The sequence below is a fragment of the Panulirus ornatus genome, chromosome 17 (assembly GCF_036320965.1).
Source record: "Panulirus ornatus isolate Po-2019 chromosome 17, ASM3632096v1, whole genome shotgun sequence".
NCBI lineage: Eukaryota > Metazoa > Arthropoda > Malacostraca > Decapoda > Palinuridae > Panulirus > Panulirus ornatus.
The window spans coordinates 55,135,141-55,158,496 of NC_092240.1; the positions used below are offsets into that span (position 1 = coordinate 55,135,141).

General features: G+C 37.5%; 1 protein-coding gene across 4 annotated transcripts in view; it reads right to left on the bottom strand.

The window, feature by feature from the left end:
* LOC139754798 (calcium uptake protein 1 homolog, mitochondrial-like) overlaps positions 1 to 23,356 on the bottom strand; it is an 81,325-nt gene that overhangs the window by 37,126 nt on the left and 20,843 nt on the right. For 2 of the 4 annotated variants that reach the window (XM_071672623.1, XM_071672620.1), the window contains exons 5-6: positions 15,908 to 16,082; positions 6,939 to 6,976 (exon numbers count right to left, since the gene is read on the bottom strand). In XM_071672623.1, the coding sequence (XP_071528724.1) occupies positions 6,939 to 6,976; positions 15,908 to 16,082 (213 nt within the window). The remainder of the gene's footprint in view (positions 1 to 6,938; positions 6,977 to 15,907; positions 16,083 to 23,356) is intronic. The other 2 variants (XM_071672624.1, XM_071672621.1) reach the window with 1 other exon arrangement.

Genomic DNA, 23,356 nt, shown 5'->3' on the forward strand with positions numbered 1-23,356 from the left:
GCAAGAGTTTTGGAGAGAGGGGCAAGTATGCGGTCTGTTGTGGATGAGAGGGCTTGGGAAGTGAGTCAGTTGTTGTTCGCTGATGATACAGCGCTGGTGGCTGATTCGGGTGAGAAACGGCAGAAGCTGGTGACTGAGTTTGGTAAAGTGTGTGAAAGAAGAAAGCTGAGAGTAAATGTGAATAAGAGCAAGGTTATTAGGTTCAATAGGGTTGAGGGACAAGTTAATAGGGATGCAAGTTTGAATGGAGAAAAACTGGAGGAAGTGAAGTGTTTTAGATATCTCGGAGTGGATTTGGCAGTGGATGGAACCATGGAAGTGGAAGCGAGTCACAGGGTTGGGGAGGGGGTGAAGGTTCTGGGAGTGTTGAAGAATGTGTGGAAGGCCAGAACATTATCTTGGAGAGCAAAAATGGGTATGTTTGAAGGAATTGTGGTTCCAACAATGTTATATGGTTGGGAGGCATGGGCGATAGATAGGGTTGTGCAGTAAAGGGTGGATGTGTTGGAAATGAGATGTTTGAAGACAATATGTGGTGTGAGGTGGTTTGGTCAGGTAAGTAATGAAAGGGTAAGAGAGATGTGTGGTAATAAAAAGAATGTGGTTGAGAGAGCAGAAGAGGGTGTACTGAAATGGTTTGGTCAAATGGAGAGAATGGAGTAAGGAAAGATTGACAAAGAGGATATATGTATCAGAGGTGGAGGGAACGAGGAGAAGTGGGAGACCAAAATGGAGGTGGAAGGATGGAGTGAAGATTTTGAGTGACTGGGGCCTGAACATACATGAAAGTGAAAGGCGCACAAGGAATAGAGTGAATTGGAACGATGTGGTATACTGGGGTGGACATGCTGTCAATGGATTGAACCAGGGCATGTGAAGCATCTGGGGTAAACCATGGAAAGTTTTGTGGGGCCTGGATGTGAAAAGGGAGCTGTGGTTTCAGTGCATTAGACATGACAGCTAGAGACTTAGCGTGAACAAATGTGGCCTTTGTTGTCTTTTCCTAGCGATACCTTGCACGCACGCAGGGGGAAAAGGGTGCCATTTCATGTGTTGTGGAGTGGCGACGGGAATAGATTAAGGCAGCAAGTGTGAATATGTACATGTGTATATATTCCTATGAGTCTAAGGGGAAAATGAAGCATGATAAGTTCCCAAATGCACTTTCATATAATAATCACATCATCAGGGGAGATACAAGAAAGAAATATAACAGTCAGTTGAAATACAACAAAGATACATAGCTAGGAAGCCATTTGGGAAACAAGTGATTGTCCAAGACAGACAATGAGTGTATCATAAACTTATTATGTGGACAAGAAGGTGAATTGTTTACAAATTTTATCAACAATAAAGTTATCCAATTTGTATAGACTTTCACTAATATTAAGGTTATAATTCTTTGTGTATTTAATACTAGAAGATTCAATGATATTTCTCGTGGTACTGGAGTTAGAGTTAATAACTGAGATGGCATTACTCTAGTCAATACATTGATCATAGTTTTTAATGTGATTAAACAAGGCATTGATTCTTGTCCTGTTCTTATATTACATCTATGCTGCTTAAGTCTAACAGAAAGATCCTTACCAGTCTGCCCAACATAAAACTTATCTCAATTTCTACATGACACACATTACAGATGCATCCAGGAGAATTTTCTGGTGAGTTCCTGATTAAGATATTCCTTATAGTATTATTGTTGCTGAAGGCAACATTTACATTAAAGGATTTAAGCAACATGTGAAGTAAAATTACTAAAAGGGAGAACTAAAAGATTCTTGGCATCAATGGGAGGTTTGGGTTCAACTCTATAAAATGATTTCTTTGGAAAACTTGATTTATCAATGAAAGATTTAGGGTACTTTAACGTAGATCCAATAGAATATGTCTTCTCAAACTTGTCATCAATAAACTCTGGACGGCAAATACGTAATGCCCTAAGGAACATAGATTGAAAGGATGATGACAGAGTTAAATTATCATCCTTTCAATCTATTCTATGACAAGCAGGGAATAAGTGGGAAGTATTCTTTCTCCCCTATCCCCAATACATATATTCTTTTTATTTTTTCGTATGTATTCGCAAGTTCCTGCTTTTGTGAGGTAACATAAGGAACATATGACAGCCTTTGAGGGGAAAAATCCTCACTCGGCCCACTTCTCTGTTCCTTCTTTTGGAAAAGTAAAACTTGAGACAAGAATTTTCAGCTCCCGCTCCCACCTCTTTTAGTAGCATTCTACAACATGCAGGGAATAAGTGGGCAGTATTCTTTCTCCCCTAGCCCCAGGAATATATATATATAGCAAGATCTATGTAAAGTGGAGGGATTGTGGAAGAAGGGAACAACACCCAGCAAACAAATTGTGTGGTGAACGCTCTGTGCTAGTCCTTCCATCCTGACATAATCTCATCAGCGGTACTCTGAAAAGTGAAGATTAATGAAGGGATGATGACTGTTTTAGTAATTGCAGCCACCTTGGAAGTTGGTTGGGGTCACTGGACACAACTCTGAAACAGGACCACCCATGGACTCATCCCCACCAAGACAAAATCAGCTCTGTCAAAGGAGAGAATTGAAATGTGAAGAGTTAATGGACATAAAAAGACTCTTTTTAAAGGCAGCAGCACAGTCACTGGACACAATTTGAGAAGCGACCACTCAATGATCATTCCTACCTAATCTGATTCAAACTGGTATAAATGTATCAGAGGAAATGAAAATGAAAACAGTTAAAGGTTGAACAACAAACATTCAGGCAAAAAGGTCGATCTTGGAAGGTGGTACGTCTGATAAAATTTTCAAATGGAATTATCCGAGAAATGGCCTTGCTAAGTTTAGTTTTAACTGGCCAAGTACTTTCACAGAAGATTGAAACATGAAAAACTAACAAATGGATGACGACTTATTTCATTAGCACTAGTTATCTTGGATGGGGATAGGGTCACTGGACACACTTTTGAAATGGGAACAGCAATCCCTATTAAGCTTGGTTCAAATTAGTTCAGTAGTTTCATGAGTAAAGACTGAAATGTGAAAAGCTAATGCATGGACAACGACAATGGACAGATAATGGATGATGGATACCAGGTGTTTGTAATAGCTCACAAACCTCTATGCCAAGTGAAGTAACAACTAGAGGATCTAATGAGCCTCTGTTGTTCCCCTGATTTCAAATCTTTAATAACAGCATCCATCTTGTATAATGATTAATGGTTACCATACCCAATTTTGAAAAGATCATCCAAGGACCATCTCAGCCAAGTTTGGTTTAAAATGGCTCAGAATTTTCAGAGGAAAAGATTCAAATATGAGAAATCAACAAATGGATGAAAATGATGGGACAGACAAGAGATGACAAATGCCATGTGATGGCAAAAGTTCAAAAGGCTTTTGAACACCTTAGCTACAAGTAATTAGTGGCTTATATGTGCCTGTGCTGCTCACCTGGTTTCAATTTCTTATTAAAGAGGCCATCTTGGATGGTGGCTGGAAGGGTCATCAAACATAATTTCGAATAGGAACTTCCTATGGATCATCCCTGCTATGTTTGGTTACAACTGGCCCAGCAGTTTCTGAGAAGATCAGAATTGAAAAGGTAACAGACAACAATGATGGATGACAGATACCAAGTGAAGGCAAACACTCACATGGCCTTTGACCAGGTGGCTAACAATAACTATTGGCTTATAAGAGTCTTCACTGCATACCTAACTTTTAATATTAGTAACTGTGGCCATCTTGGATAGTGTCTAAGTCACCAGACATAACTCTGGAAAGGAACCATCCAAGGTCCATCCCACCCAAATTTGGTTCCTAAACAACACAGACAAACAGCAGAGGATGGAAGATGGCTGCCACATAGGTAAGCTAATTAGTGATGGCTAAAGCACACAAGGGCTTTGGCCTGATTAGCTAAAAATGCAGAGCATTGTGTTCCAAGCAATATATTGGTTGGCCACTGCTGACTTAACAAAGCAATGGAAAACAAAGAAACAGTAAAAAATGATCAAACTGTGCACACTAACTCACTTCTAGTCAGCAATTTTATCTGAAGTTTACTTCTGATACTATCAACTTTCACTTGACCATTATTTCTCAAATTTCTCAATACCTAAACATTTATCATCCAAATGCTTGATATAAAATCCATGATCCAGTAACATGCAATAGTCAGGCCTTTTCAATATGTTTGTTGAATTCCAAATTAAAAGTATTCCTAAATGTCACATAAGTCACATCACATCATCCAACTTTTTCCATATGAATTTTTGGTTTTTGCCATCTTTACAACACACACAACTCTCAAGCCCTGCCTTTCATTTAGACAAAGCTGAGTTATATTTCAGATCTTCAATGCTGCAATAATTCCTAGATTGTGATAATGAACACTGTCTTTTATCTGAATGACACTAATCCCCAAGGAGAGAAAATCACGTCATGGGCACTGTCGTACCTTGGGTAATCAAATGTTCCAGGGTCCAATCTCTGTTTACCTATGACTCTTTGAGAAACTATTTTCATTTCTAGTTCACCATGGTATCATGAACAGGGAAGGGAGCTTTCCTGGTGGACAAGCATGTACAATAGTCAAAGCAATTGCACTAATAATGGTTGGGTTCTTTTCTCATTATGTAAGTCTACCAGTGATTATCAGGTGGAATCACATTCAATATCAGATCATGTGAGATATGACAGTCCGTTGTAATCATCCTTGTGAAAATGCCTGGGTTCATGTCCAGGCAAGGTGCAACATACAACAAGTCTTCTTACCCTCAACTGCCTCTGTTCAACTAGTAGTAAAAAGGTATCCAACATGACAATCAGCAGATGACTCTCAGCAGAGGAAGTGACTCTGAAATGAGCTGACAGGCAGGCAGCTATCAATCTGGATAAATACAGAATATGGATGGGTACAACTATTCCATCCTATGCTATCCCATGAATGGTTCCTTATCAATTAGAAAAAACTTGGGAATTATGTATATATGACTACAATGAAAAGTACAAACTGACTAACCTCCTTCAGTTAACCGAGTTATCATATAACACTTATAAACCATCAATACATTTTATTCCTTAATCATACATTTGATTACTACATCTCTGATGACTTAAATTATCGCAACACAGAGCAATACATAAAGTATGAGAAATGCATGTACATACAATACCCTAAAATTCTAGAGAATTGATATATATAACAAAAAAATTCATGGAAAGCTTGTAGATGAGCTTTAAGACTCCCCCCACCTCATGGACTCAGCTATTACACTGCCAAGCCAGCAAGGGCCAGGAATAAAAAGGCAAGATTTAGCCTTTTGGCTGCAAATCAATAAAGGAAAAAATTTTGTTTGGGCAGTGCCTCAGTCAAATTCGGAGCTTTCATTACAAGAAATACAATACCAAAAATTAATACCAATAGTAATAATAATAAAACTAATAATAATAATAATAATAATAATAAAATATATCCCCAAAAGACTGCATAATTGCCCCTCTCTCCAAAACTCTTGCATACCCTAAACCCCTCCATAAACAAATCAAACAACCATGGGGACATCACATACCCCTGCTGCAGACTGACCTTCACTGGAAATCAGTCACTTTCCTCTCTTCCTACTCATATACATGCCTTACACCCTTGATAAAAACTTCTCACTGCTTGTAGCAGCTTATCTCCCACACCATATACTCTTAAGATCTTCTACAAAGCATCTCTATCAATAATAATAATAATAATAATAATAATAATAATAATAATAATAATAATAATAATAATAACAACAATAATAATAATAATAATAATAATAATAAATAGTAATAATAATAATAATAATGAAAATAATGAATAATGTCCTTATACCTAGCTGCTTTTCCTCCCTTTGCAAGGTGGCTTTAACAACGTAGGAACAATGGCGTATCTCCATTCATTGCACTATACAGAAGCTAGAGTCTTAACATCCAAAGTCAAGCCCAAGAGGCTACTTCATGATTTACCTATAACATTTCACATGCCCTGCTCCAGCCTATCAAACAGAACATGGCTCGCATATAACACATCACCACAATTTTCCCTATTCAAAACATGCCTCTTAAGTATTCTGGACCCAATATGCAAAGTCTACTTTACTTCAGCTTTCCGTCTCATCTTCTATCTCCCACTCCCTCCATGGTCCTTCCATTTTCAGTGCATGGAATCTTTCTGTCAATCTATCTATATTCATCCTCTCCACATTCCTAAACTATTGCTGCATATCTTGGTCAAACTTCTTAACTGGACTATGCTCACTACCATAGCTCTCTCTGGCTGACGTGCCTTACAAAAACAGGCATTTCATTTCCAATATATCCTCCCTCTTTCTTTCCTAACAGCACTGTTAGGACTACTATACCTTAAAAAAAAACACATCTCTACCTACATAGACAATGAACTTTCTTTCTATACACTTCTACATGTGCCTAAGACATTAGCTCCCTCTTTCACCCTGTGACTTACTTCAGCCCTAAAGGGTCACTCTGATGATTCCTCCACTTTTAAGTGCTTAAAGCACCCCATTCGTTTAGATCCTACCCATTCAGTATAATAAAAAACAAAAACATAATAATAAAACAATAATACTCATAATATTATACCGAAAATAATAACAATAATAATTAGTACTATTAATAACAACAATACTACTACTATAAAATAGAATGGCAAAAACTCAACACAAAGTAGTTAATCATAATTTCAAGTACTATATGGTTAGCTATGACAATACAGGGTAAAAATATCTTTTAAGCTAAAACACAGAATCAAACACATTATTACAATCAGTTACTACAAGCTCACACAAAGCAAGGAATTCTTTATCAGAATTCAGCACCTCAAGTTCATCATATATGTCAAGAACAAAAGCAATAAAGCTATTTACTCAAAAAATTACATACCTTTGGATCATACTTCTTGAACTGGTCAAGGCCTAATCCTGAAACAGTAGTAAAGTAAATATCAGTGATCAAAACTACATGTAATTATTCATCTGTACATCAAAGAAAACATTAGTTAGTTAAATCATAATCCAAAGGACATATTTAAAAAAGCATACAATCCTTATATATTTCATTTTTGACTTTTAATGAGTATCACTTTCTACAACTACAAAATCTGGAATTTTCAAAAGAAGGAATTCAAATTCAAACTGTCCATTAAGAACAGAACTGTAAATTGTGGCTGTAGAATTGATAATGTGTAGCCATAGAACAAAACAGCAAGCGTTAAAACAGACAGCGCAGCCAAGAGAGCACAAGCATGTGCAGCATGCATTAAATAAGAGTGCTAAGTTAGTATGAAGTATTGTATTACATGCAAAGAAAAGTTTAGTTTTTCTAATAAACTGAGTGATATTCTCCATGTTGCTGGTACATTTTTTCATCATATCCACACTTAATACAGGGCTACCTAAAAGCATGCTGCATTCAAAACTTGAAAATTTAACTAACAAAATCTTGTGTGGATCATATACTACAGATATGATGTTCTTGTAAACTTTCTTGAAAGTCTGCTGATAAATCTACTTTTTGTTCAAGTACTGTCTCAATTACATCCACTGTTTCTGCTGTGAGTACATAGTTATTTAAATGACCTTTTATTATCTATTCACTAAAAAAAACAAGGCACCTATCAAAGAAAAACACATTACAAACTTTAAGCTCCCAAACAGTAAATTTTGGAAAATGAAAACCAATTTTCATTATAGACAGAGCCCTTTGAGTGTCTGAGAAAGCACTTTCTCAATGGGGCATTAAAATACCATTTCATCGTAAAAAAAACAGGGTGTATCCATGGATAGTCATGTTTTTCTACCACCGTCATACTTAGGCCAGCAGATACTCTTTAAAATGAACCACTGAATCATTCAAGTTTGTGATGTCATGCTGCAGGGTGAGGTTCCACCAAGTGAGCAGCCACTACCATCATTTAGTTAGTCATGAGCCATGAAATTTTTTTTTTTGAAAAGGAAAAAGAGGAATAAAGAAAAGAGAAAATAACAGAATTATCATAAGGTTCCACCTTAAAAAAAGTTTGTATCCCTCAAAACTAACATTTCTCATCTACAAACATGCCCTATGAGCATGAAATCATATTCACATGAAGGATGATGGACTTAAAAAAAAAAAAAAAAAAAAAAAAAAAAAAAAAAAAAAAGGATAACTTAATAATGGAAATACCCTGAAATATAATTTGGTCCATGTTGTAGACCAAACTATTTTGAAGATGGGATATCTGAAGGAACACAAGGAAGTTCAGCAGGCTGAATGCCAGAAACCTCTGTTGCTATTTCATCTAAAATCACTTGACAAGCCAATGTATTACCCACTTTTCTTACACCACGGGCAATAGTAGACAGCCCTGGTTGTGAAAAAGCAAACCCTTAAATCCAGCAGGGATTATTCCTTTCTGATAAAGGCCTACCAGAGTCTGGATGAACAAACAAATGCACCCATGAAATTTTCTGAGAAAAAGAAAATCTTAATGATTATGATGGTCATACTCTATAATATTTCAAAAGAGTGTCCATGACTTTTCAAATAGGTACTTCCTAATTCTAACCATCTTACAATTTGTAAGGAAACACTGGGTTTGGAACAATTGTTGGCCATAAAGATGTTCTTCAAACTTTTGCAGATTTCTAAGACACTGCGCAAGTTTCATTAACTCTTCTTCCTGATCCCAAAACTATATGGAACAGTTTTCAAAAGATGTTGCACTTAGATATAAAGCAAATGGAAATTTGACAACTCTCACTTAGACTTCAAATGAGAACGCTAGAGGTTTCCTTAGAGAAAAATGTAAACAGTCTACCCCATCCAGAACCAGAAACCATCAAATCCTACTTCCTAAGGTTTCTGCAAAGCACTCTTATATGATGTAACAGTATTACTGACTTTACTCCTGCTGTGAAAATGACTAAAAAAAATCTAAATATGCTGAACCAGTTACAAATTCTTCAAAATCACCCAGAAAGGCTTCAAAAGGTCCCCTACCACACTAGCATTGTCTCTGAGTGGATTATGTAGACTTTCTTACTGACTCCATGAAATCACCCAGAAGGGCAGTAAAAACTGCATTAGTTTCTGGCACCAGACACTTAATTCTCTTCTGATCTACTCATTTTAGAGCAAACAGTCACTAAATCCTAGATATGTGGTACTAAAACAGTTAGAAACCTCTAAAATTTTCATAGATAAAAGAGGAAAATGTTTCCATGGTTTTATAACTATAGTCAAAACCTTTGTAGCACAAACTTAGTGAAAATCATCAAAAAGGCAAGTAACCTTTGTGGCAAAAGGACGTTTCACCAAAAATATTAGTATACACAAGAAAGGCACTGATTCCACTTTCACTTCTAAGCACAAAGTCTTTGACCTTGGTAGTCCATCAAGCCAAATGTTGCAGAATCCATCTATGAAGAATATTGGAAAAACATGATTCTTCAAAACTGCTAATCTAAGAATGTGATCAATCAACTCTGAAAGAGAAAGGGATTTACATATACTTACTTTTGTGAAAATGACAGGAAAAGACTCCCTCTGACTATAACAAAATGGACTCTATGAAAATTGGTAGCTCCATCCACAGTCTGATAACACTTATCAAACTTTCAGTCAGCCAATAAAGACTCACTATGCCCTAGAAAACACAAATTCTCTTGTTGGTCAACCCAAAATATAACTTCACAAAGTTCTCACTATCTCTCTCTCATACTGGAAAGAAGTTAACCATCTTAAATATCAATTCTTGGGTAGCAATCCACTACAATGCACATTCTAATGAAATCATAATTCTTAGACTAACAGACACTCTAAGCCACAATACTTTTTGAACCTAAAGGCAAGCATTTGATTCTGAGTATTTGTCTGCTACTAGAAGCTATCATATTTCAAAGGAACAAATGATCTAAGTCATGCGACATCAATCATGTCTCCTAGAAGAAGGCATTGTGAAGGTGAAAGCATGTACAGAGCATCAGATTGGGGAAGAGCAGTGTGGCTTCAGAAGTGGTAGAGGATGTGTGGATCAGGTGTTTGCTTTGAAGAATGTATGTGAGAAATACTTAGAAAAGCAAATGGACTTGCATGTAGCATTTATGGATCTGGAGAAGGTATATGATAGAGTTGATAGAGATGCTCTGTGGAAGGTATTAAGAATATATGGTGTGGGAGGCAAGTTGTTAGAAGCAGTGAAAAGTTTTTATCGAGGATGTAAGGCATATGTACGAGTAGGAAAAGAGGAAAGTGATTGGTTCTCAGTGAATGTCAGTTTGCGGCAGGGGTGTGTGATGTCTCCATGGTTGTTTAATTTGTTTATGGATAGGGCTGTTAAGGAGGTGAATGCAAGGGTTTTGGAGAGAGGGGCAAGCATGCAGTCTGTTATGGATGAGAGAACTTGGGAAGTGAGTCAGTTGTTGTTCGCTTATGATACAGCGCTGGTGGCTGATTCATGTAAGAAACTGCAGAAGCCAGTGACTGAGTTTGGTAAAGTGTGTGAAAGAAGAAAGCTGAGAGTAAATGTGAATAAGAGCATGGTTATTAGGTACAGTAGGGTTGAGGGACAAGTCAATTGGGAGGTAAGTTTGAATGGAGAAAAACTAGAGGAAGTGAAATGCTTTAGATATCTGGGAGTGGATTTGGCAGTGGATGGAACCATGGAAGTGGAAGTGAGTCATACGGTGGAGGAGGGGGTGAAAGTTCTGGGAGCATTGAAAAATGTGTGGAAGGCAAGAACATTATCTCGGAAAGCAAAAATGGAAATGTTTGAAGGAATAGTGGTTCCGACAATGTTATATGGTTGCAAGGCGTGGGCTATAGATAGTGTTGTGTGGAGGAGGGTGGATGTGCTGGAAATGAGATGTTTGAGGACAATATGTGGTGTGAGGTGGTTTGACCGAGTAAGTAATGAAAGGGTAAGAGAGATGTGTGGTAATAAAACGAGTGTGGTTGAGAGAGCAGAAGAGGGTGTTTTGAAATGGTTTGGTCACATGGAGAAAATGAGTGAGGAAAGATTGACCAGAAGGATATATGTGTCAGAGGTGGAGGGAACGAGGAGAAGTGGGAGACCAAATTGGAGGTGGAAAGATGGAGTGAAAACGATTTTGAGTGATCGGGGCCTGAACATGCAGGAGGATGAAAGGCATGCAAGGAATAGAGTGAATTGGAATGATGTGGTATACCGGGGTTGACGTGCTGTCAATGGATTGAACCAGGGCATGTGAAGCGTCTGGGGTAAACCATGGAAAGTTTTATTGGGCCTGGATGTGGAAAGGGAGCTGTGGTTTCGGTAAATTATACATGACAGCTAGACTGAGTGTGAACGAATGTTGCCTTTGTTGTCTTTTCCTAGTGCTACTTCACACACAAGCGGGGGGGAGGGGGTTGTCATTTCATGTGGTGGGGTGGTGACGGAAATGAATAAGGGCAAGACTGTATGAATTATGTACATGTGTATATATGTATATGTCTGTGTGTGTATATATATGTATACGCTGAGATGAATATGTATGTATATGTGTGTGTGTGGATGTGTATGTACATACATATGTATGTGGGCGAGCTGGGCCATTCTTTCGTCTGTTTCCTTGCGCTACCTTGCTAATGCGGGAGACAGCGACATAGTATAATAAACAAAATAAAAAAATATATATACGTGTGTGTGTATGAGCGTATGTGAAAGGACGGGTCTTTCTTCCTCTGTTTCCTGGAACTTCCTCACTAACGCAGTAAACAGAGATCAAGTATAATACAGGTAAACCACCGAATTTTCCCGATTAACCGTTTTTGTCAGACCAACTGTGGCCATGTAATAATACTTCATCAACACACCTCTAACCCACTAATTATACATCTCCGAGTCTTAAGTATACCATGGACTGCTAGAAATTTAAATTAAATATTAAATGTTTGAGCACCCTAAGATGGTGACTCTGTCCTTAGATTGTTTGAATCCTGTGGGGTCTTCTTCGTCTTCTGTTGTAAGTGATTTCCTAGGACAGCATTGCCAGAATAATGCAGTTTCAACCTGCATTATACACCTGCTCAGGACTGAGGTGCTCATCAGCTACAAGTTTCAAAAATTCGTCCACGTACTCGGCAGCTCCTTTGTTGTTTGCAGACCACTTTTCTCAGGACACTTTATTCATGGAAATTCCATGACGCTTCCAGAATCTTTGAAGCCATCCTTCACTATGGACACACTCGCGTTGTAATTTAAGTTCTTTATGAAACAACTTAGCCTTGTCCATTATCATGCTACCTGATAAGTCCACTCCATCACCCCGACACTGTTGAAACCATTCCATCATCACTCGATCATGCTCAGCACTCTTACCACTTTCATAGTTTTTCTAATCATCATTTGCTTCTTGGAATCGCTGTCTGCATAGAATTTCAATATTTTCTTCCTTTGCTTCTTTATATCATAAACAGCTGATGAACCAATACTGTAGATGTCACACAGCTTACGCACCAAAACACCACGGTCCATTTTTTCAACAATTCTACTTTATCTTGGATCAATATGGACTAATGTTTACATGTGACACCACAACTGACACTCTCATATGTTTTAGAAGCCATAGCTAGGATTAAATCTAAGCAAAATAAGCTAAGAATTTCACAGAATTGTGGTATCACCATCTGTAGCTATCTGGTAAACTGGTCTGGTGGCTGTGGTAATTTCAAGTTCCCTCACGTAATTTTGTCTGGACTAAAGGAGGTGCCGAACTATCACTTGCCGGAAATTTGGTGGTGTACCTGTAATAATAATTAAAAAAACTTTTCTGATAGGCAGCTATCCTCTATAAAGTGAGCTGAAAAAGGGGATCACATTCACAGTTGCCTCGATATATTTCTCTTGTCCATTACTTAGTTAACCAAGCAAACAGAAACTTCCTAATACAATTACAAGTTGACTCAACATGGAGAAATCCAAAAACAGTCATTTCCAAATACACCACGATATATACTTTAGCTCAAAAGAAGCTACGACTCTCATCTCATTTTTTCCAGCTAATGACAAAAATCCACATCAAGGCCGGGCCTTAATCAAAATATGAAAAGCTTAATGAATGGGAATAAGAAGACAATGAAAAGTGCTTCCAAATTTTGGAGGAATTGAAAAGCCTGTCTTTTTAAGTGTCAAAATAAGAGGATAAAGAGGATAAAGAGTTCCAAGCTTCAAGGAGTTGAAACAGAAACAATTATCAAAATGTCCCACCCTTGACATGCCAATGGTCACTCAGTAATCATGTAATGTAGTAATCTGCTGAGTAATGACTGCATAGTCTAGCTAATGCTGGGAACACAAGCAGCCAGCTCTTGGAAGCAAAAAGCAAAGTACCTTCAGAAGAGGGAAGGTGAATCAACACTGTGGCGTGAGGTAAGGTGAATCAACACTGTGGTGTAAGTTAAGTCGATCAAGTTTTGAGTTTAGGCTTAGAGAGTTGATAAGTCGGACCACTTTCAACTCAGCTCTGTCAAATAAGGATGAGGAGCTAGAACCACTAATAAATTTTGACAAAATTTGTGACCTGCAAAAGTGTCTCTTCCTATTAGAAGTACTTGTCTGGCAGACTACAGAACATGACCAGCTATGTTTTGACAAAAATTGTTATCTAGAAAGTTTCTCTTATAGCTCAAAATATCAGTCTGGCAGACTAAGGAAAGCATACTTTACTTACAAAGCTGCTACAACTTTCTGAAAGAGTTCACATGTCTCTCTCAAAAAAAATTGCTTTTTCAGTTTAGTTTAGTTACAGAAGAAAAGTACTAGAAGAGGGAACAAACCAGATTACAGACTTCAAAGTTCAGTTCCTAATTGTTCAACCATACTACTTTACATAATAATCGTGCCCTGTTAGGATTGTCAGTCAGTGTCCCAAGGGAAGGACACTCCTGAGGCACCTTGAGATGACATACAAGCTGCCAACTAGCCAAGGTGAAGAAGACATCCACTACACTACTAACCAGAGGAAGGCAGAAAAGCTATGGGTGGGTTGCATGCTCTTTGTTCTGGACCAGGTCAGAAACTTAGTGAGTGGCCTAATAATTACTGATGTTGCCAACTACTCATAGAATTGTTGAAGTCACCTTACCCAAAATACTATGAAGCACTCTTTGCTAGAGTGAAGAGAACTCATCTCTTCTTTTGGAAGGCTATGAAAATCTTTAGGGTTAAACACTGACCAGTCAGGAACTTGCAACCTTTACCACAAGAACGCCTGTAATAAGGGTATAATTGGATGTAATGCAGGATGCTTTGATATAAATAACGTCTTTCACAAAGGAAGACCTAAACTCCTTGAAACCAAGTACCAGCATCAAAGCCTTGAATGTCCTAGAAAAAAGTACTCAACCTCTCTTAATCGCATGGCAAATAAAAACAAGCCTCGGTACAAGACTAACTCCTCAAAACAAGAAACTGAGTTATGTGCAGCGACTAAAACCACAACTAAAACCATACAGAGATTCACCAGTCTTTATAAAGTAAGAGAAAGCTTTTCAATGATTGATTTTCTCCATTCATTTTCTTATGTATAACCCCTTTTATTCCCTTTTATTCCTATAAGAAATTTTCTAATTGCCAACTAGCTGTCTCTACTGTTACTTTATAATATCATCTATGTTCTCCAAAGATACAAACTTCAAATTTTCTTTACCACACATCATATCATTTCCTTCCAATAAAGAGGAAATTTTCATGTACTATCGCTCAAATATTTTTTTGTAGTAATCCCAATCATGAACAGCAATAATCCAAAGCTCTATCTATGTTTACTGCCCATCATCATATGATAAATCACTAAAAACAATGATACTGCAGATGATAACACTAACATAACAGTACACCAATATTTCCATGGTGAACCAAGTGATACTTGGATACTGTACTTACATTACTTCTTTTTGCATCATTACAGCTTATTAAGTGGATATGAAAATCTCTTATTCAGACAATTGTTTGTCAACCAGAAAACTGATAGGATAAAAGATACTGTGATATATCAATATATTCAATATATACGTATAATGAAGGAAGTGAACGATGGTAATATCTGTAGTCTAAACAAAACTAATCAATCTGCATAAACACTTCCTGATCCAACAAAAAGATAATCATTGATAGGATTTTGAGATTTTCCTCAGTCCTCTGAATGTCCATTTCAAAAGCTTAAAATCCATGCTTGAACTTGGCTTAATGGATTCAGTGTGTTGAGAAAACTATTTTCTATGGGTAAGGAAATTAGCGATATTGTTTATCTTCATAGTCACTATCCATCAACCAGCCATCCTCCTTAAATTATACAGAAACATACTTTTCTTATCTGACTAATGTTAAAATGGCAACTACAATGTATAATACAGTATTTACAACAATTAAAATCATACTGTATGACGTAAACTGTCACTTAGATTTCAAAAGTTAATAAAAAAAATTAATTACAGCAGAAAAATGGAACAAATAATTAGCTGACTGCAAACCATGGTCAACTGAGTGTCACTGTCCAGTAACTACTTTGTTACACTTAAACAAATGGTCAGTTGGCTAGAAAGCATGATAAAAAGTTCATCAATGCTTATGATTAAGATTCAGTTATTTTTTTTAGTTAACAAATGCACTGATTAAATGTACAGCAAAAAAATCACATAAAATACTTTATCATAATGTACCCAATATGAAAACAAATGACTAAATTTGCTATAAACTGTACAGATAATCCAGATATCAGTTTTCAACTTTTCCATTACGGTGAAGTGTATGTTAATCCTACATCATTTTACTTTTACCTAATAACTAACCACCTATGAAAAAGGTTTTTCTTTTCATGAACAAGATCTAGTTTTCTTTTTAAAGTTCCTACCATCAGGCTGTTGCATTCCTGGTGTCAGCGCTCGCAGAAAATCATCTGGAGTCATGAAAACCTCAGCCCTTTCAACGCCACTAGCTGTCCTTTGTGATAACTTGCAGGTAGCAAAGTAGCGGAAAATTTTATCCGGGGTGGAATATGCCCGAATTCTGTTCTCGTACTCTATGATCTATGGCAGAAAAAAGAAATTGCTTCTAAAATCCCTAAAAAGTTTACTCTCTACACTAAAGAAAAAGAAAATAAAAACTGGGATACATGCTGCAATTCATATGTCATGCAAAACAAAAAATTTGTAGAGTAAAAATCTTGATATAAACTCCATCACTGAAAGATTAACCCATCTCCCTATCAGGAATTAGAAGAAGAATCACAAATACTATAGGTGCATCCATCATTGCAATCTGGCAACAAACAAAAATATGACAACAGTAATAATGGTAAATACAAATGCTTCTAATACAATACACTGAAAGACTATAAAATTTACTGATGATATATACGTTTCTTCTAATGTGTCTGAGAAGACAGGATAGTGAAAATAATACCTGAGGGGTAACTTAAAAGTTGAAGGCTACAGAATCATATTGTGAGCCTAAAAAAAAAAAATATAAAAAGATGCTAAATCTGTAAAAGGATTATCAAGGATACTTACTCTAATGACACGCACTCCATTGCAATGATTAGGCTGTATGTACATTTTGACAAAAGGCTGCATGCTAGTTGTAAAAACTACAAAAAGATGATGCATTCATCTTTACTGTGCTCTTTGACTAAATAAAATGTCCAGATTTCTGGTGCCTTATCAAGAGCATAGACCCTGGCAGGAGAATACTATAAACATAAAGTTATCCAAACTATGTCTTAACTAAAATACTTGGGGGGGACAACTTTCATCATAAAAAATCTATGATCTATTAGCATGAAGTGGTTTAATTACCTGGGTAAGAGGAATGTACATATATACTACTGATTTTCTTTATCTACTCATCATAATTTATCGCTGTTTGCAGCATCAGCTAGGGAGCACCAGAAAACAGATGAAGAACGGCCCATCCACTCATATACATATATATATACACAGACACTCATACAAGCACGCTTACATACATATACATACCAACATATACATATATACATACACATACCCTACCTAACAAGAAACACCATCGCTAGCCCCTGCTTCAGCAAGGTAGCACCAGAAAAACAGAAAAAAAAAAAAGGCCACTTTTGTTCACACTCAGTCTCTAGCTGTCATGTGTAATGCACCGGAACCATGCTTCCCTATCCATATCTGGGCCCCACAGACCTTTTCAAGGTTTACCCCAGACATTTCACAATGCCTGGTTCAGTCCACTGACAGCAAGTCGACCCCAGTGTACCACACTGTTCCAATTCACTCTATTCCTTGCACGCCTCTCACCCTCCTGTATATTCAGGCCCCGATCGCTCAAAATCTTTTTCACTCCATCCTTCCACCTCCAATTTGGTCTCCCACTACTCCTTGTTCCCTCCACCTCTGACACATATATCCTGTCAGCCTTTCCTCACTCATTCTCTCCATGTCCAAACCATTTAAACACAACCACCACAAACATTCATCTACTTAATGAAACAATAATTCCTCCACAATGAGCTAAGAACCTAGTTCTTCACAACAGCACTGGACCCCCACCACCCAAGACACTTCAAAACCATCTACCAACATCCAGGCATAACTAAAGAGCTTTCCCCTGCTTCATACTTCATCAATCACCCGCAGATCCACTCTTCTCCATCCATAACAACACATACAAAACATATACACACTGCAATAACTTAACACACAAAAAACTACCTTCTCAATGTAATCTTAACTCCACTCAACTAGACATGAATGAGTTATGCTTTCTCATCTACTTCTTGGACACCATTCCTTTCTCCAACATTACAAACAATGATTCAACATATCATAAGACCGCTTATACCCAAGCTGTAACTTGCATATGAAGAAACTGAAAACTTTCTTTTAAACCGTCCTCCACTGATTTAAGAAAAAAAAAAAAAAAAAAAAAAAAAAAAAGCCACATTTCTTGGCCTTTGGTCCTGCCAGGTGGCCATGGCCAGTTTCTTCAGCACTGTGGGTGCCCCAGATAGACAGAAGCGGGAAAGTGAACCAACACTGTGCAGTAGGGAAAGTGTCATATTCTAAACTTGGCCTGGGAGAGTTGATAAGTTGGACTGCTTTCAACTCAATTCTGTCAGGTAGGAATATTGAGCTAGAATGACTCTGGATGTGAAAGCAGTACTCTATATAAGGAGAGATCAATCCTTTGTATACATGGGGCAAATGTACAGATGAAAAGAAATTTCAACAGTGTCTTTGGGGCAGATGTAGCTTTTTCCATAACGTGTGGTTTCCGAGACAGAGTGGATGTTACAGTAACAATAAGTATGTTCGTAGAGTTAAGAGGTGAAATTAAAGAGCTGCTGAAGAAGAGAGGAAAGTTGTGGCAAGAGATGAACAGAAACTGGGCTTTGGAGGAATGAACTTGACTAGATTTTATCTTCCCACCTTAGGTATCCTGTCCCAGTCTGAGTTTACTGAGAAAGTTGTGTTGCGACGAGATGCAGTTCGAGTGACAGAAGGAGCAAAATTGAAGAATGTGGAGGAATGCAGTGTTGAGATGTCAGCACGAGTACATTTGGTTACTTGTAGAAGAAAGGAAATTGTTGATAAAAAAGAGAAAAAGTATAGGAGACAAGACAGTACCTTGCAGAACACCAATGTTGATGGAGAAAGGGGGAGGCTGATCCTTCGACAAGTACAAAGACAGATCTGCAAAAGGAGCAGCTAGATATGATGGGGAAGTGGGGTTGGTAAGTCAAAAGAGGGGAGCTTAGAAATAAAACCCCAGTGTCACATCCAGTCAAAAGCTTTGAATATGTAAGGGCAACTACATAGGGTTCCTCAAAATATTTCAGGGATGACCAGACATTAGTCAAGATAGGAAAGAATATCACCAGTGGATCTTGCCTCACGAAAGTCATACTGATGATCAGAAAGAAGACAGTGAAATTCAAGGTGTCTCAGGATATTGGAGTTGAAATGGGATTCAAAGACTATGGAAATACTAGATTACAAAGCAACAAAACAATAGTCAGAGGGATTAGACTGGTCACCCTTCTTAGTAATGGGGTGTACCAATGTTTGCTTCTAAGAAGAAGAAAAAGTTTGGGTGTTTAAATAAACATGAAGCAGAAGAGCATTCATCAGGGGCAATTTCAAAAGCACACTTTTTCATTGCACAGGGATGGATGCCATCAAGACCATATGCCTTGCTTGCATCCACAGAAAGAAGCCCTTTTTGGACAGTTCAAATAGGGATTAAGGGGATGGGCATAGGATTAGTAGGGAGTGCATCAGAGGGTGAAGGAATGTTAGAGTCATCCAAGGTAGCGTCAGGGGAGAAACAAGACCTAAAGAGAGTTGTTTTCTCGATGAGAAAGAGAGAGAGAGAGAGTGCTTTACCTCATCAGAACAGAAAGGTAAAGGAAAGGTAGAGCAACAGAAATTGTTAGTGATGCTCTTAGCCAAAGATCAGGAAGACCCATCAGTGAATGATGGAGGATACAGGAATGCTTCACCTCATGGATAACATACTTTCAGTGATAAATGCTGAATGTGAGTTGGAGGAAGGAGCACTTGTCCAAACGGCCTCAGAACACGAATGGATGAACTAGCTTTGAAGAGGTTGTTTTGGAGGAAGAGGGGATAAAGGCTTCCATTTCCGCAACAATAACCTTTGCTACATGTTTGGTGGAGACAAAAGCATCACCTCATAAGACAGTATTTGCCCCCCCCCCCCCCCAAAAAAGTAAGTTATTCCTGTCAGCTTTCTTGAGGTGCCAATATCTATGTTCAGAAAGGGAAGGTGTCATCAAAATAGATACATTTATGAGTGTGGTCAGTCGAACCAGTTGGGGGCGATATTGTATATCAACAGTGAGAACGATTAAGAGGTGAAAAACTTTACCTACATCTATCTATGATGCCTGTTCCCTTTAGGAATTCCTCAAGGGGGTGGCCACAGCAAAAGTCTCCATAACTATTGAACTCCAGTGCTGCTTCTTAGGCTTTTAGTGCCTTACCCTTAACAGGCAACTGGCAGGTCTTTTGCAGTGCTTCTAGAGACGTCTATCTAATGTTCCTATCATCTTCTGCCAAATGTTTCAACCTACTACTTCTACCTAATGCTCCTACCTGCTACTTTTATCTATTGCTCTAACCAGTTTGCCAAAAGGCAGGGCTAACATACAGTACTAACTGAGGGAAAATCTAGTTATAAAGAAAGAGTTGTGTGAGTTAAATGTTGTCAAGTATTATGTGTGACAAGGGAGAAACTGTGTCTGGGAAAGCCAAAAGTCTATGTAAGGGTAAGGCAGAAATAAAAGATAGCCATCCGGGTCATAGGAGTGCAACTTAACAACCACAAAAGTGCTGGTTGATATCCAGGAGAGAAATACCAGTAATATACCCCCATGGTTAGTGGTTACCCACCAACTACTACCTACCTACTTACACTGACTTTAAATGGCAGGCACATGCCAGAATTTAGAACCTTTAGCAGCATATCAAGGCTTAAATGTCTATGATGACTTTTTAGATGGTTCTAATCCTTAGGCTGTGGGGACCATCACTTACAAACATTAATTGCATTTAAAGGGTTAATAAGAAGGGAGCCAGACCCAGATAAAGTTATCAGCAACAAGTGCCCCATGGCTTCCTTTCTGGGTATTTAAGATGATCAGGGAATTCATTCTCGTCACAGCTCTGGCAATGGCTGTATGAAGTGGCTCACTTCCTTATATTCTTTCAAATATTCCCACAACCTCTCTCTCAGAAGTGCTACCCCTTCCTTAGCTCTCATTCTTACACTAACCCCTGGCTTTACACCTAAGACATTCCCAAACTAATCTTCCCTCTTCCCCTTTAGTTCTGTTTCACTCAGAGTTAGAACATCCATGTTCCTTTCCTTAAACATGCTAGCTATCTGTTCCTTTTTCTCATCTAGGTTGCATCCACACATATTCAAGCACTCTTGTTTGAGCCCTTGAGGAGGATGAATATTCTTTGCTCGCTCCTTCTGATCCTAATTCTAGAAACTGAAGTATAGGAAGAGGACATTTCCAACCCCCATCTCTTTCAATAGCTTCCAAAGACACACTGATGGTAAGACAGGTCTTTCAGGTCCTCAAAAATTCGTAAATACTTTCCCTTGTCTTTTCCTTTTCCACTTCATAATTCTCTCTTTATTCAATAATGGCCCAACCTTGATGTGGACTTTTGTCTGTGAGTGGAGTCTTAAAAAAAAAAGTATTAATTTTTCCCTTCCCCATGGATTGTATGACTGTACTCTGAAGAAATTAAATCCAACTGCTGAGAATGATTTGAAAAAGTATGTACATCAGCACAGTGTCATTAGACAAAAACATGAAAAAATATGTTAGGGGCAAGCAAATACTCAAAATTATACTAAGAATGCTCCAATTAAAGTGGGGAAACACTTGTATTTGCATTTCCAATCTGATAACACACCATGAAATGAGACAGTACATCTTTACAAGGGACAATAATATAAAGGAGGCTCCAGTCACAATGCTAAAATAAGGGTACATCTTGTCTATCCCATGGTTGAAAGTGAACCAAAGGTGAAATGCCAAAATATCAATACAATAAATAATGAACATACAGTATACAAAAAAGAATGAGGGAAAATATTTTATGACAATTATCTATGGATCTATCTTTCCAAACACTGAAAATCAATTATTGTTCTGGGCTAATACAAAAATATAATAATAAAGCTTGGAAACTATTTTTTTGATATATGTATGAACTTGAAATATATTTTTACTATGAAAAACATGAAAACTAATTACTATCTATGGTCTAAAACAAAAGCTAGAGTTCTTTTGGCATACTTTTTAGGCATACAGCTATCTTACTTAACCAAAGAAGTGTCACTACTAAGATGTACAGTGACAAAGCATTTAGAAGACCTCATGTAAGACCCCCTAAACAAAGTGTGTGTGTGCATGTGTGTAAGTGTGTATAGGGAGGGAAGCAGCTTATCATATCAAAATACACATCCAATATTTCTATCCATTTTTATATATCTATTTACCATTTCCCACATTAGTGAGGTAGCTATCTGGAACATACAAAGAAATGACCTCATTTACTCTTAACTACTCTCTTGCTTTCATGCATCATGCATTGGTTTCTGTGTAATGTACTTATGATGCAAAAAAAAAAAATTAAACTGAGCAGCAATTTTCTTTTAAAAAATTACAAATATCTAATATCTGCAGTGCTTTTTTTCCTTAGATATTTCTTCCATGGCCCACAATATATCAATCAGCCATCAAAAAGAAAACCTTACAAGTCCAAGGTACCATTATGAACTCAAGTTTATCCTAACATATTGCTGGAGAGTTTAATGTCTCAATGATATAGGTGTAAATCACAGTATCTGTACGTCTCAAACAAGACAATACTCATTCACCAACACATCACTCTCCCTCAACCCAATAAGCAACAAAAAGAAGGTAACATAAACTACAGTTTTCACTGGGTAGATCTCAACCTTAGGTCTCTGTAAATGTAATGATACATCAGGCTACATGTGAATTTCTTAACAATCAAATGGAAAAAATTGGATTAATAAGTGTGTTCGAGTGGAGCACTCTCAAACCAAGTGACTGTTTCAACTGAGGTCAGAAAATGGAGCCATGGTAGGTGGGTATGTGATGGTAGGGCATTGCTTCAAATGTTACTATCTTTTTAATACAATGCAAGTATTTGACCTGAGAAGACATTCCTCTTGCGTTTTGTTATATCTGTATTAAAGTCCATCCAGTGAGCCCATCACTGCTGCTAAATTGTCCCTTCTGTCCACTCTTGGCTGATATTTACATATGGAATAGTACAATACACAGTATCAAAATTGAGTTCCTCCTGTAGCAAACATGTGTTAATATTTGGCCAATGAACAAAAGGCTCTAAACTTCTGATTGGCACATTGATAGTAATAAAACATACAAGTCAGCTATTGTTTGTAGGCTTTGGTTTCCCTACTTGGCATTAACAAAATCATGCTGCGATGCAAAAGACCATGTCCTCCTATGAAATTCCTAAGCTATATGAGACTGATCAAGATCAACAAATAAAGAATCTACCATGAGATTAATCAAGTTCAATATATTAAGAATCTGCCAAGTTTTACCTGTATGGTATCTATGTCAAATCTGTAAGGTATGATGCTTCTTTCAAACAATCATGGGTTTGTCATTTAAGACTTTTTTGATCAAGAGGAAAACAATTTAATAAAAATGAGCCATATGATATGACAACACAGACACCACTTTCTGCAGCTTAACTAGCTCCAGTAAAATAATGATGGT